The sequence below is a fragment of the Python bivittatus genome, unplaced genomic scaffold (assembly GCF_059951505.1).
Source record: "Python bivittatus isolate LINGU-HERP-01145 unplaced genomic scaffold, Pbiv_v1 ctg000040_np1212, whole genome shotgun sequence".
NCBI classification, from domain to species: domain Eukaryota; kingdom Metazoa; phylum Chordata; class Lepidosauria; order Squamata; family Pythonidae; genus Python; species Python bivittatus.
Window position 1 is genome coordinate 1,806,257 of NW_028277032.1, and position 15,407 is coordinate 1,821,663.

At 44.1% G+C, this 15,407-nt stretch overlaps 1 protein-coding gene across 1 annotated transcript in view; it reads right to left on the bottom strand.

The window, feature by feature from the left end:
* The window catches only part of ADGRB2 (adhesion G protein-coupled receptor B2), a 143,013-nt gene extending 127,912 nt beyond the window's left edge, over positions 1 to 15,101 (bottom strand). The window contains exon 1 of the mRNA XM_088153494.1: positions 14,315 to 15,101. Coding sequence (XP_088009620.1) covers positions 14,315 to 15,098 — 784 coding nt within the window. The 5' untranslated portion in view covers positions 15,099 to 15,101. The remainder of the gene's footprint in view (positions 1 to 14,314) is intronic.
* Between the last annotated feature and the right edge of the window lie 306 nt (positions 15,102 to 15,407).

Sequence of the window (15,407 nt, forward strand, 5' to 3'; positions counted from 1 at the left end):
GATGGAGTTTTCCAGAGGGTGTTTGGGGGTTATTTGGGGATTGTAGGCAGTATATTTTTTATTATTGGTGTTTGTGTTATTGTCTTTTTTGTCAGCTGCCAAGAGACTATTTATGATTGCAGCGGGATATAAATTTGATAACTAAATAAATACTGCTCTTCTTCATGGAATCGTTTTAAAGAGGAACTTCATATAACTCAAATCTGAAACAGTCTGAGTCTGAAATGGGTTGTTCTAACCTTACAAAGATGTTCCAAAAGCATTCTGGGCATCTTGGAAACATCCCAAACTCAAAATGGCACATATTCAAATTGAAAACAGGTCTTTTGGGTTTGGAACTGAACTGTTTAATCTAGGACACTTCCAGGAGGGTTGGAGCAGCTGTTTCAAACTTGAAACTGTCTTTCTAATTCAAAAGGTTCTGTACACCCCTAGTGCTTGGCTTCAATCTTTGATGAGGCAAAGCACTCCCTTGAAGATCTGCACAGACCTATTAAGGACATTTTCATGCTTCGGTCAGTGCCATATTTACATACATGAATGTAGACAATTAGAGTTTGCCTCCTTTCTATGCTGATGGTATGGATCCAAGGAGATGGTCATTTATGTCATGAGAAGATGATTTTTTAAAAAAACTTAAGCAGGTAGTCCAACTTGTCTATGCTCCTGAAGAATGTTCTAATGGTAAGAACAGTTCAGCAGAGGCATCTGTAACTGATGGAGGTGTGGGCTCTCCTTTGTTGGAAATGTTCCTGAGACTAGACAGCCCTCTGTCAGGGATGTTTTAATTTTGATTTCTGCACTGAGTAGGGAACGGGACTTCAGGATCAAACTGGTCCCTCCTGCCTCTAGGATTCTATGAAAAAGTGAAGAAATATATGCTGGGTTTCAAACTGGCTTGTTTCATTGTTCTTCATTTTTTGTTATGATCTAATGGCTGTACAATAAGAACTTATTTATCTGCACTGAACGCTTGGAAAAAAAAAGGGAAGGAGAAAGAAATATCAGGCACATAAACTCCCAGTTCTCCCCTGACTCTTGTCCAGTCTGATAAATCCAGAGAATGTTCTTTGCAAGCGAAAGAAAGAAAGACAGTCCAGAGAGCTTCCATATCAATCATAACTGCCTTGCTTCAAGTCACAATGATGTTAGATGCATCATGAGGCACATAATTTGCAAATATCCATAGAATATCCTTTGCAAATATCCATAGAATCAACTGGCTCCAGCTGTAAACTTCCCTGTTCCTCAGATCCAATCAAACCATCTTTCAAAGCTTAGCCTCCTTTTAGCTCTGCTTAGCCACCAAAGAAAATGTGGGGCCTTTTCCTCCTAGTATTATCATCATCATCGTCTTCATCATCATGATGTATTCCTGCTAAACAGTCTATCAATGACATACAGCAGGGTTTGCTTCTTGTAACCAAAACCTCCCACCAGCTTAGAGAGGATGAGGTTGGTTACTGACAATCCATCGCTTGTGAGTTTGTCCTGGCCGGCCAGCCGCTGCAGATAATCCTGTTATTTCCTTAGCGTGTGCTTCATGTCAGAAAAAAACAAATGGCAAGAAATAAAGAGCAAACATGCTTATCAGCCTGGATGCTACCAACAGCAGTCCTATATGGAGCACAGGAGGAAGGGAAGAGCAAACGGAGAACAGACGATAAGGTTCCACAGCCACAGAATGGGCTTCCTTGCACCCATGTTCCAGCAAGGCCAAGAGGTCAACATCATTCCCAATCTAACTTTCCCAAGATGCACTAGCCATTGGAAAGAAAAAGGTGTTTTTTGTTGAAATGTCTACACTCTCTGAAAGGGAATTCCTGCTACAGGCCTGGTTGAGATGATTGGTAAATCTGTTGAGTGTTGAACTGAAAACTACACCATACCAATTTGGTGGCCCCATGGAGAGGCAGCAAGTGGGGGGAGGACATATCGGCAACGTTCAGGTGAAACTCATCATTACTGTTCCTGGCTCCTTGGCAGGTATCAAAAGATATATAGATTGGTGTAAATCAGATCCCTTTTACTGCTCACTTTGCAAGCAGAATTCTATTCCAGAAGATTTATGGTCAGATTTTGAATAAAATATCCAGACATAAATTTACTAGTCTGTTTAAGGACAGAGGAAGTTTTTACTTACTTTTGGAAATGTGCAAGGTGCCCAGGACTTTTGGTTTCTTTCTTTTCATGCCCCAAATATCCCCAGAAACTGCTTCTTTGCAATGCTTCCTGGAATGACCATGTAAGCATACACTGCTGCATGATTATATGGTGACTCCAGGAAGTGCTGCAAAAACAAAAATATGTGTCTAGGACTCTGCACTACAATGTGGGTGGGGAGTCCTTGCCATTTCATATATTTTCGTAAAAAGTAGTTGGATTTTTGGGTGCAAAAATACTACCAATAAGGGTCAGGGTGATAACTGAGGCACAGGAAGCAGATGAGAAGGAATGGGGACCCAAACTATCTCCCCACACCCAAACCCAACTCTCTACATCCCCCCCCCCGGTTTTGCCATTTTCTTTTTCCTAGAATTCCCATCTGTAGAGCAAGAGCCCCGCCTCCTATGGTGTGTTTTGTCCTATTTATTATCCCTCAAATCTTTTCCCCTATACCAGCTGAAACGTCAACCTCTTCTGAGCATTTGCTCAGCCATATGCATAAAATTCTCTTTCCAAAACTGTTATTCAACTCTTAGCAGTACGTTTTTTTTCAGATTTTGATGGGGGAAAGACTAACACTCATCGTTGGCTGACTGTGAAGTCTGATGGCAACAGAAGGCAAAGTCAGAGGAGCAATCTTTGCATTCCTGTAGACATCCAGAGGACTGGATCTCGAGTTCCCTCCCTTCTTATTGGACATTATTCTCAACACACCTCTTACACCATATTAAACTAGTCAACAACAACCTGCTTTGGCTGCAAAATTTTGCTAATGCTGCTAGTCCGGGTCACCCATTCCTTCTCATCTGCCTCCTGGGCCTCACTTATCACCTTGACCCTTATGGGTTCCTTAAAATGGGCCCAAGTGTAGGAACGTTCCTTGCTTAATATATACCCCACCCCCGGCTGCCTTTGTTGCTGAATACATTCCCTCCAATCCATGTGGGTGCTGTAAGAAAAGAAAGAACAAAAACAACCCCCCCCCCCACACACACACACACACATCTATCTTCTCACGAACTGCAGCAGGAATAATAACTTTCCACCAAGTAGAGTATAGGGAATTTATAATATAATTCAGCAATCATCTGAGGGGTCCAATTGCAGAGTTTTGTCTATGGATGCCATAACTTATATACGGCATTAATATTCTTCATTTTTGTCCTTCATTTGCTTATTGTTGCTGTCAGGGTAAGGATCCTTTCCCTTTCTCTCACTCACAACAGACTACTCACACCCCAATGTCAAGATTTTACATTAAATCCTGACCTGTCTTATTTGGGGATCATGGTTCTCTTCCTGCCATGCAGAGCATCCTTCTGCTTTAAAGACCCCGAAGATGTGCGACGGGGAAAATGGCACCCTTTTATTTATTTACTTAAACCAATTTTGACACTCCTCCATCACCAAAGCGATTCTGGGCCATGTACAATAGATTAAAACCCAAAACAAAGAAAAGAGAACAGCAAGCTAATAACCAAAACAGTGATTATCTATAAAGAAAATGCAACAATAGAGGTAGAACAGCAGCAGAACAGACTGAGATACACACATGCCCCAGGAGGAGACAACGGTAACACTCAAAGGCCTCGTGAAAAAGGACTGTGATTGCTCAGCCAAGGGGGGTGCAGACTGGACACCCCAAAAGTCCCCACGAGTCCTTTATTGATTGGGTATCGCTTAGGACCGTGCAGTGCGTCAGATTCCACCTCCAAGAGATGCCCAGGAGTGTGTGGGAGTGCAGACGCAGCACCCCTTAAAGCCGGGGTGTTATTTCTTGGAATCATAGGCAATGCTGAGAAAAAGGGGCCACCGTTTTCGGGCACAGCTGAGAGGTGCCACGTTTGCACTCCGGTGCGTTCCAGAGCACCTTTTGGACACTGAAGGCAAAGCAGCGCACAGGGGCAGAATTATTACAGAAAAGGCCCAATTCCCCAGGGTAGCCTTCTCCAAGAAAGGGTTAGGGCCCCTCCAGAAAGGTTAGGGCCACAGCTCCCAGAAATGCTGGCCAGGAGGGCCCAAGACTAGGCAGGCCAGCTATTCCAAGAGTTGTAGCCCAAACAGCACCAGCTTGGAGAAGACAGATCACGCCCTTTGTTCAGCAGCCCCAAGCAAGGGCCCAATGCTGGAAACCCCACTTTTCACTGGATGAAGTTATTCTGAGACAAGCAAACAAAGCAAAACCATGATCCTGAAAATGCCATCCTGAAGGGGAGAGAGACCCTCTTTGCAGCAAACTACATTCAGCATCTCAGAGACAAGTTTTCTGTAGCCCTCTCGCCCCAGGGCCGTTCTGACCCAGACAGAAACTGAGTTGCATGCCAAGGTGCCATTTATGCCTAACGCTAAATCCAGGACCTACATCATGAAAATCTACCCTCTTTGGAAAACCGGTATCTCTTCCACCCAAAGTTCCCCTCTGCTCCTTCATATCTGGAAAGCCCTGATAGACTTTTTGCATGAAACAGGAAAAAAAATGAACTTAAGGTTTTGATGACTATAAAAAAAAAGGTGATTATAGAAAAGTTGAGAGTCATGTTGTAACCACAGAGTAAGAGGTAAATTTATACCTATAACTGCGGTAAAGAAAATCAGAAGCGACTTCTTTCAATTTTCTCTCTCTCTCCTTTTTTCTGTACTTTCGGTTTGGTTTTTCTTTTCTTCTCTTTTTTTCCCTTTCCTTTCTTTATTCTATATTATTTTTTGTTAGTTTTTATCTTTTTAAAACATTTTAATAACGTTATTTTAAAAAACTCGTGTATACACACACAGGCACACGCACAGGCATACACATATACGTACATACATGCACGCACACACACACACACACACACACACATACACACCATAATCAGCCTTGCTAAAGGCAACTTCCTTCAGCTATCAGTTGCTATAGCTACCTGTCATTTTTTCCCCTCTTCAGTGAGCTGCCATCCCCAAAGCTGGTGACTGAAAGAGAGGGAAAGATTCACACAGGCTCTTCGTTTCTCTCTTTTCCAAAGGCCCTGAGAGCCAGCCTGGCAGGCGGACCATCTCGGTAGGTCCAGATCTGAGAGCCACAGAAGGCATCTTGGCCTCCCAGAGACTCACTTGTGCATCAAGAATACAATTCTCCATGCCAGTGACCTGGATCTGGATGGCGAAGGAGCCGTGTGACATCTGCAAGTTGCAGTGATAAATGAGCTAGAAGAAATGCCAAGGCTATATCCACAGCTTGGAGGAACAGCAACTGGAAACCATGACACTAAAGGATTACAGAATTAAGGGTGTGAAGATGCTGGATTCAGCCATCTTGGAGCCCAGCATACCAGTAATTAACAGCAGGCAGAATACAGTGGAGTTATACATCCTCTGTCGATCATTTCTAGATTCCCAAAGGACCTATCTGGGAAGCATGTTCCCCTGCTGTTTATTCCACTCATGTATCCCTGGGTGTCCATGAAACTTTGCTTGCTACTTTAGAACAGCTTTTCCCTGTTGGATGTCATCCTAACGTGCTAGATTTCAGATATCAAAATCCCAGGAAGGACAGAAGATGACATCCCTCATCTCTATTGGGCTACAAGATAAGGAAAGGTGTGGTGGGGAACTGTCCTGGTAGCCCTGATCAAGACAAATATATCCCGCCTACAGAAATAGGGAGATGAGATAGGGATCAGTCAAGCTTTTCCCCACTTTTCCAGATTTAGGATATGCTGTCCCAAACCTCTCTTCTGTAGCCCCAGAGTTTTAGCTCCGGTTGCAAAAATCCATAGAATGTCTGCCATTCCACTGAATATGAACATCTCTTTTGAATTGGGAATGAAACAAAACCTGTTGTATTGATCCCAAAATAGGGTTTTTTAAAAGATTCCAACCCATGAAAACTCAGAAAATTGGGGGCTGCTCACATGGGTGATATGGCCTGGCTCGCTCCACACTTTCACTTTGCTCTTGCCTTATTCAGAAAGGAGAAGTGTGGGTCTCAGCCACCAGTCTTGAATTACATACATTCTCACCCATCCTGAGAAGAAGCTTCTGAACCTTAAATGTAGCATCTTGGGGACAAATGTTTTCTCTGGCCTTCTCACACCAAGTCTGTGTGAACACATGAAGAAACTGAGTTTCATTCCAGGAGCATCCTAGGGGCCACTGGTCAATGGGGATATGGAAAGAGACCAAAACGTGGAAAAGGGTTAAAGCATACTTTTCTTGCCCCATTAACTGGGCATGTAAGAAAAGGGGCTTTTTCATAATATTTTTGGAGAATCCATAAAAATACAACTTGTATTGAATTGGCCCTCCTCAATTAAGTACAGATTCCAAGTTGCATAGCCCCAAACAAGAGCCAGGGTTAAAATGAGGTTGTGTAGTTTATCATTCAGCATATGGTGGGAACCCAGCAACTGTGTAACCAAGTTGTGTGAAGCAGACCATCACACTAGGTTTCTCTGGGCATGGCATGTGAGATGAATGTAGCAACTGAGTTTTATTAACCTGGGTTGTGCATGTTGCAGGAATCCCCATCCACCCAACTGACTTCTGGTTTCTGGTACAATGAGCGAGAAGATTGAAGGAGAAGGCTGTTCATCTCAGCAGAGGACAACCGGCAAAGCTTTTCCTAAGGCCTGGCAGGGCTTCGGCTTTTCTACAATTCCCTTTGAGCGGAAATACTGGTTTGATTAAAACAATAATGCTTTGCAGTTCTACAGCACCATTGCCTGTTAAATAAGCTGTAGGAAACCTTGTTAGAGGATTCAGTAGGACTGTCTCCAGGTTCCAAACTGGGGAGGGCTGGCGCAAAGGGCTCGGAGATCACAAAGTCAGCTTCATAAATTATCTGCAAAGGGGAAATGTGACTCGGTGATGGTCTAGATCGTATCTTGGGCTCTTGGCCATTACGCGATATTAGCTTAGAAGCAAGCCGTCGAGGGCAATGCAGTAATCAGTTCTCCGGTTTCCTATAAATTTCTTCCCCCTGAGAATACCGAGGCTCTGAGCTATTGCAAGTCACCTTGCCAGAGTCTTTGTCTCCCTCTGAAGTTCTGGTCACCAGAAAAGGCTTCTGTGCAAGATCTTGGAAGCCATTTTGCTTTTAGATGTACCAGGGGAGAACTTTGTTTCTTTGCAAAACTCAGGAGGAGGGTTCAAAGATTAACAAAATAAAAGAAACCTCAAACTTGGTGTGGCCTTCATATCTATGTGTGGGAATGACCTTGAGAGAAAGGAGGGAGAGACGCAGATGGGAAAACCATCACATAAAAGGTATTTCAGCCCACAGAGGGGAGGAAGGCATGGGAAGCCTTTCAGAAGGGACCCTCCCTAGCTTGCCAGAGGGTAAAAGGAAAGGAGGGAAGAAATACTTTCAGTCTTGCAAGATTCTGTTAATATAACCTTACAATATAGATAGAACACAGAGCTAGTATTCCTGATTGTGTGTCTTGTCTGGACTACCTCGCAGGGCTAACACTATGAGAATGCTGCTGTTCCCTCTCTGCTTTATAATCCGTATCTCTCTGTTGCTCTACAACCTTCTGGGAGAAGCTTCCATCGGCTATTGTTAGTTGGTGCTGAAGCCAAGGAAACTGCAGGCTGTCAGAGAGATGATGATCTATCTGTCTGTCTATCATCTGTCTGTCTGTCATCTCCCTCTACTCTAAATGGCTTTGAGTAGGATTCAGCAATAATATGTATTAAAAACAACACAACAAACAGAAAGCAAAATAAATCACAATGGCACAATCAAAAAGGAGTGGATCCCCAACTTAACATCCCCCCAGATGTTCTCTCCCACAACCAAGTTATAATTTCACTGCAAAAGTAGAGGCGTGGTCCCTTAAGAGTGGTCCACACGGAGAAGTCCCTGTGGGTTCTCTGCCAATGGAACTTCTCAGCAAGACCTCTCTCCCAGATCTTATAAGATAGGCAGATTTATTTTGGAGCAGGTGTTGTTGAAGGTAACTAGGGAACAGGATACACACAGAGAGATTTTAAACATCTCACAACTGAATATAGGGCAAGATCAGCATGCTCTAACCATAAGAAGGTTACTGAGTTTTTCCCCCTTTTTAAAAGAAAATCTGAAAGCAATATCTTTTTTTTATAAACAAAAGGAAATGAGGGGAGGGGAGGGGAGGGGAGGGGAGGGGGAGATATACACTTCAGTTAGCTGCAGAATTATCTCCTTCCATATGAAGGTGTTGTCAGGCTCTTCTGCAGCTGCCCAAAACTGAAAGTGATTCTTGCCGAATCTCTCTAGCAAGATTGACTAAAATGAAGGAGATGGGTGTTTCAAGAATTCCAGCAACTGAACTATTTCCCATTTGGAATATATCCTATGCATGTTAGGGTGGAGACGTTCTGATTTTCTAGCAGATTTCTGTTCAGTGATAAAGAGGAGGTCTGCAACTGGTGGTCTGCATAACAGCAACCTCCTGCATCTTTATCCGTCTGGAAACCAGCTCTTACAGATGCCAGAACCCAGCAGAGTGGGAAGAAAGAATTCAATGCAAAATGACATCCATCCCTGAAAATAGCAATTTTGTTAGCAAAACCGCTGAAAAAAAATACAGGTAGCTCTCGACTTACAACCATTTGTTTAGCAACCGTTCAAAGTTATGATGGTGCTGAAAAAGTGACTTAAAACTTGTCCTTGCACTTACGACCATTGCAGGATCCTCACAGTCACGTGATCAAAATTTGGGTGCTTGGCAACCGGCATGTATTTACAATGACTGCAGCATCCCAGGGTCATAGGTGTGACGGAGGACTTGGATGAGGAGGTTCAAGGACAGAAGCATTTCCTCAGCCCACAGTCTAAGCCTGGGAAAGCGAAGAGGATGAGGCTGGCACCACCCTAAGGAATCCGTAGTGTTTAGTTGCAGGCTCTGGGAGTTAGAGTTAGTCTGGCGAGATTCTGTCTAGCAGGTGCAAGCTAATAAAGTAACTGAGCTGTTCCAGTACTGTCTCGTGGAGTTTCTTGGGCTGAACCTGACAATATATTCATCATTTGTGACCTTCCCAGGGGGCTTCCAACAAGCAATGTGGGAAGCCAGATTTGCTTAACAACCGCAGCAAAAAAAGATCATAAAATTGGGTGTGCTTCACTTAACAACTGCATTGCTTAGCGACGGAAGTTCCAGTCCCAATTGTGGTTGTAAATTGAGGACTACCTGTACAAGCTACGTTGTAAGAATCCATCTAGGAACTTGTTTTGAAACCATACTTTCACCTAGGTCATCTAAGACACCTCGGCCTCTCGGAAGAAAGTAGGAATACCATTGCAAGAAATAAATACGACTGTCAGCAATCTTCTAACATTGCTGGAAGGCCAAAACATCTTCCTTATATCTCAGGCAACTTTTCCATCCTGCTTAGATTCCATCCGACTCCTGTGCCCCCTCCTGCCCCATTCCTTGGCTGCAGTCAATGAGTTCTCACAGATGAGTCCAATTCCCCCCTGGGCCCCGGCGTGTGATGACTCTGCAAATGAAAAAACACATTACCCTCTCAACTACCCAGCTACACTAACATTTTATGTCCAGGTGCCTTGGGGTTTTAATTGAATGTCAAACATAATTTGAGGAAGGTAACAGAGAGTTTGAGATACTGCCCTTAGAAAGCAATTCAGTGGTGGCAAATTACCTGCAGGCTTGCTGCACAGAAGGATGAGAAATTTCACCCCTTGCCTTCCCATGCAATTCACCAGGAGGACAGGACACTTTGACCATGGGGGGTGCACAATGTTGTTTGCAATTGAAGCTGACCTTTGAGCTGAACAGACTTCATTTCTTTTGCACATGAACCGCACCTTCCTTCCATTTGCCCACTAAGGATAACATCTCTTATGAGCTGTCCTTCCCCCAAAAGGCTAATTTCATGACAATCTTCTCAGATAGACTTCAGTAGACTACTCATCTTAGATGGTATTTTCTACCAGGGAAGATGATGATTTCAAAAGCCAGTCAGCCAGCAAGAGGCATTCTGAGAAAGTTAGGAAAACATTGGAAGCTGGTCACCCAACTAGCCACCCACTGTCTCCCTCACACCCCTCTTTCAGGAACTGCAACACCTACTCTCAAAAAATTTAAGCCAGCTGTACATTTGTAGGTATAACAAACATTGGAAATATCTCTCCAAGTGTACCACTGAACATCATAGCCATTGTTAACTCATGGCCAAGTCTATCTTTCAATTTTCCAATCTCTGAAATGCTGGACAGGATGGAATGGGGAAGGAGAGGGAAAGAGAAGCCTCAAAGGGAAGGAGAAAGAAGCCAGAGAGCCACATCCCATCTACCTGATATTCTACAAAGTTCTCCATTCCAATGCTGGCTGGGGAATTCTGGGAATTGAAGTCCATACATCTTAAAGTTGCCAAGTTTGAAAAACACTGGTCTACAGGGTAAGCAAACCAATCTTTCTCTGGCTAGTTTTTACATGGATGTATAAGTCCTTCCCATCGAATTACTGCATAAATCTAACAGTTTTATTTTTCTTTTTAAACACCTTTGGGGAAAACCCACATTTAAATATGCACCCCTTTAACACATCTCTTTTTCTTTAATTTGAAAACTGTGAGGGGACATTTGGGAAGTTTAAAAAAATTCTGAAGAACTAAATTCAGATCCACATATTCTTCCAAGTCAATATTGGAATCCCCTAAATGGAATTTGTCCAGTACACATAACAAAAAAGATTTACAGAAGGTCATTTGAAAGAGCTGAAGTCGCTCAAGAGACCTGCATGGCCAGAGGGCTTGGTAGCTTGGCACGATCATGCTGATGTGGAAGACATGAATCCAAATGAGATGGTGGTGGGGAAGCAAAAGAATAATCTCTCCACAAGAAATTATCTGCCACTGCTAGAAGAGTCATCAAAACTGCAGTTCAAAAAGCACCGCCTGGACCAGGAAGGAAAGGTTTAATTCTTCGTTCTGCATGTGCCATCCATCCTTCAACAAGCAAATGGCCTCATTCCACCTGTTTAATAGTCTGGAAGGTGAATTGAAGCTCCTTTATATTCTGGCTTAGAATAGCAAGCACCTGGACTGTCACAGTCAAGATAATTTGCCACAGGAAAAGCGGCTATTTTCTCCATAAATTGTTTTCTTCCTCTCCACCAATGCAGAGCAAGAAAAGTGCCTCATGCTCATTGATTCCTCACCAGCAAGACCATCAACAGGGAAGGCCTAGGAGTGATTCAGCCCATAGCTACTTCAAGAAGCGTCAGCTGCTTAGCTGGAAAAGTGAACTTGTGCTCAAGAACTGACAACACCACAAGGCCAGAACAGGACTCTTAAGATTCTTAAAAAGGGACCTTAAGAGGCTGGCCAATCCTCACCGTGGCTCACTGAAGTTCCCACAACACCTCCCCTCATCGATTGGAGACCAGCTGTTGGCTTCAGTACCCTTAAGGGAAGGATCAGAAGGGTTTCAGTAGCATCTTTTCAGATTAATGAGTTTTGTTCAAAAGGATGGCTGAGGAATTCTTGGAGTTGAAGTCCACACATCTTCAAGTTGCCAAGGTTGAGAAACACTGGTCTAAGTGGAGGGACATCCCCAGCTTCCAAAGTGCTGGTCCTCTGAGGAGCACCTCCTTCCATGAAGAGGTTTCCTTGAATGTTTAGCATAAATCTCTTCCAATGTTTTTACCATTTAAAAAAGCAGGATTGCTTACAACAGTATCACAAATTCTGCTAGTCTTTTCTTCTTCTCTGGGGCTCCCTGGAATGGCCATGGAATAAGTCTTTCCAGGCAGCAGTGTGGGAAAAAATCTCAAAGGGCCTGCTGGTGTTGTAAACATGCATAAAGGTTAAACAAAGCTGAAATGAGATCCCTTGGTCCCATCATACATTTTTAAGAAACTAAGCAAAATAGTAAATAAAGTGTTCAGTAGATTTGTTTTCTTACTGGGTCAAGGAAAAACACTAACCAGACTTTTTGGCTGCCGTTTCTCCCATCATAGATTCCTTGGAGACTCACACTTCCAAATCCGTTTCCATGGAAATATGGGGCAAAATTATTTTGCATCCCTAAATGTATTCGTTATGTTTTATTATGTAGGTAACATACATTCTGGATCACTTCCCATGAAACCATTCCAGTAGAAATAACAAAATAAAAATGATTAATCCACAATAGTAAAGCACAACAAATTGCAGACAGCTTTTGGTGTCTCGTTCAGTGTAGCAGTTAAGGCATCAAGACAGAAACCCAGAGATCATAAGTCCTAGTCTTGTCTTGGACTGGGTGACCTTGGCCGGTCACTCACTCTCAGCCCTAGGAAGGAGGCAATGGCAAGCCACTTCTGAAAATCTTGCTAAGAAAACTACAGGGACTGGTGCAGGCAGTTGTCAGAGTCAAAACAGACTCCAAGGCACAATAAAAACACATATGCATTGAAAGACCGGGGAAAAGGGAGGTAGGAAAACCACATTAATTCATTAATTCATACTTGTTCGCAACACGTGACTTGGCCTAAAGGAAATCTGCCAAAATTCTTGTAAAATTGCACTGAACCATTGACCATTACTGAATTTTCCAAGCTGGTTGGAGCCCCCCAAGAAATCCAACCAATTTTTATCCTTTCTAGAAACTACATATCATCTACAACACCCTACATTAGTGTTTCTCAACCTTGGCAACTTGAAGATGTGTGGACTTCAACTCCCAGAATTCCCCAGCCAGCAAGGCTGGCTGGGGAATTCTGGGAGTTGAAGTCCACACATCTTCAAGCTGCCAAGGTTGAGAAACACTGCCCTACATAGTCATCCACAGACAGCCACAATGACATCATAATACAAGCTTCGCCCTTTCATACTTGGGTCACAATGCTGCACTCAAGTATTAAGAGTAGAGTTTGTATTGTAATGCATGTTTCTTCATGGGCTCCTCTTGCTTCTGTTCCATGGATGCCCACAGCAGCTTTCCCTAGCTCAGACTCTCCTCCCATGCAAGACTTGATGGAATGTCCAATCCAACCTTTCTAGGGAATGCCAAACTGGTGAAGCTTGATCTAAGGAGAGGAAAACAGCAAAAGAGCTGGCTGAGGTGACCAAGAGAAGCAGAAAGCAGAGAGGCTCCAGAAGGCAAGGTAGGGTGAAGGAAGATGGATATCTTTGCAGCCACAGCTGGAAACCACAGTCTCTTTATTTCTGTATTTCTCAGTTCTCTATAGTTGATTCCAAATACATCCCACAGACATTGGCAGCTTTAAAAAAAATATGAAAATCTGTGCATGTATCATACAGGTGCATTGCTCATAGATGTAATTTAGAAAGCCTTTTTTGCATTATTTTCAAAAATATGCACATGTTTGGGTACACTGGCCCCTAAGGAATGCACTTTTGTTCATCTTGGAGAATCCAATCATAAAACATCATCTCACAGGATAGCCCTGTTCTGATTTGTATAGCAGTTTGTGAAATGGACATGAGTTAAGTGCCCAACAACATGCTAATTAGCTTGCTCCCCACCCTGACTTCATACAGATAGCACCTGATGACTCCTTCTCCCTGTAATGCAATATGAAAGAAAAACTCCAGTTTTTCCCAAATTGCAGACAGCTAATATAAAGACATGAGAGCCAGTTCAGTGTAGTGATTAAGGCATCAAGCTAGAAACCCAGAGATCGTAAGTTCTAGTCTTGTCTTGGGCTGTAGTTGAAAAGCTACATCTGGTTTCCTTCACGTACACAAAACATGGCATTTGAGCATTCTAGATGAAGTTCAAGTGCTTTAGAAAAATAAATGTTACTGCCAGGAGGGTGAAGGGAGAGGAAAGGAGAGAGAAAAGAGGATGCAAGAAAGAGAGTCCAATCCGTAATTTTTAGAGAATGCCAAACTGGTGAAACCTGATCTAGGAAGAGGAAAGACGCAAAAGAGCTGGTTGAGGACAAGACCAAGTGATAGGAGAAGCAGAAAGCAGAGAAGGCTCCAGAAGGAAAGAGAGAGGAGAGGACACATTGGAAGGATGAGTTCTTTTGTATAAGGTGACACCAACCCACATTGTCTCTATGCAAAATTAGTCATAGTAATGAAATGGGCCATTCATCCAAAGGAGAACCCCGCATGCAAATATCTAGCAAGCAATGTTTGCTAGGAATAATCACAACAGCCAAATGGCCACTGCAGACAGTCAACCAACCACCTCACCTCCACCTCCCCTTACCGTGCTTAATCTCTGGAGAATATACATCATTCGCATTCCCAGAATGCAATTGGGTCACACAGCAGTTGCTTCTGCTGCTGCTGGTAGCAGGGGGCGTCAGGGCATTGGAGAGCGTCTGGTTGACCTCTGGAGGAGCCGGCAAGGTTCGGGGTGTCTGGCAGGTGCAGCCCGTTTGTGAGAGACCGCAGGGTTGGCTGGAACCCAGCCGAAGGCAGTCCTCCAACCAACGGCACAGGACACTGCAGGTGAACTGGCTGGAATTGTTGTTATTGATCAGGAGGACCTCCACAAAGCGGAACTCCACGGCTTCGGGGGGCAGCAAGCGGCTGGCTGCTTCGGGCTCCTCTGCCAGGCAGAGCTGCACAAAGTTCTTGTCGAAATGAAAAAAGGCAAAGGGGCCCCCACCTTGGCAAAGCTCCAAGCCCACCTCTTCCTCCTCCTCCTCTTCTTCTCCCCCCTCCTGGGGCAGGGCAGTCGCTCCGGGCTGGTTGCAGGTGTCATTGGAGAGGTAATGGTCCAGCGGAAGCACCATGGGAGAGTAGTGGGTGCAGACTTGCTCCTCCCGGTTGAACTTGAGATACAGGGAGTATTTGGTTGGATCGGGGTTCTCCAGGGTCCATGAGCAGCCAGTGGAGACAGTGGGGAAGAGGTCCTTCAGAGAAAAGGATCCGTAGAGGACCCCAGAGGCCAAGGCGGAGCAAGCACTTGGAGCCGGATCAAAGCCCCAGGAGAGCCACACCAGACACGATATTACAGACAGTAAGAATGGTCCAGCAGGGTTCATCCTATGACATTTGCCCTTCAGGAGAGAAAGAGAGAAAACGGTTATGCCAGAGGAGGGGGAGAAGCCTCAGCAGGACCCACGTTCGTTGCTGCAACACAGCCCTGCAAGGGGTAAGGGTAGGACTTGTCGGCATTTGGATGCCTGAACCACTCTGGGAGCCAGGGGTATCTGCAGCTTTTTGAGACATACGTATAAAAAATCCAGAATGCTACCTCTATTTTTAATTCAGGAAGGAAGGGAGAAGGGAGAAGGGAGAAGGGAGAAGGGAGAAGGGAGAAGGGAGAAGGGAGAAGGGAGAAGGGAGAAGGG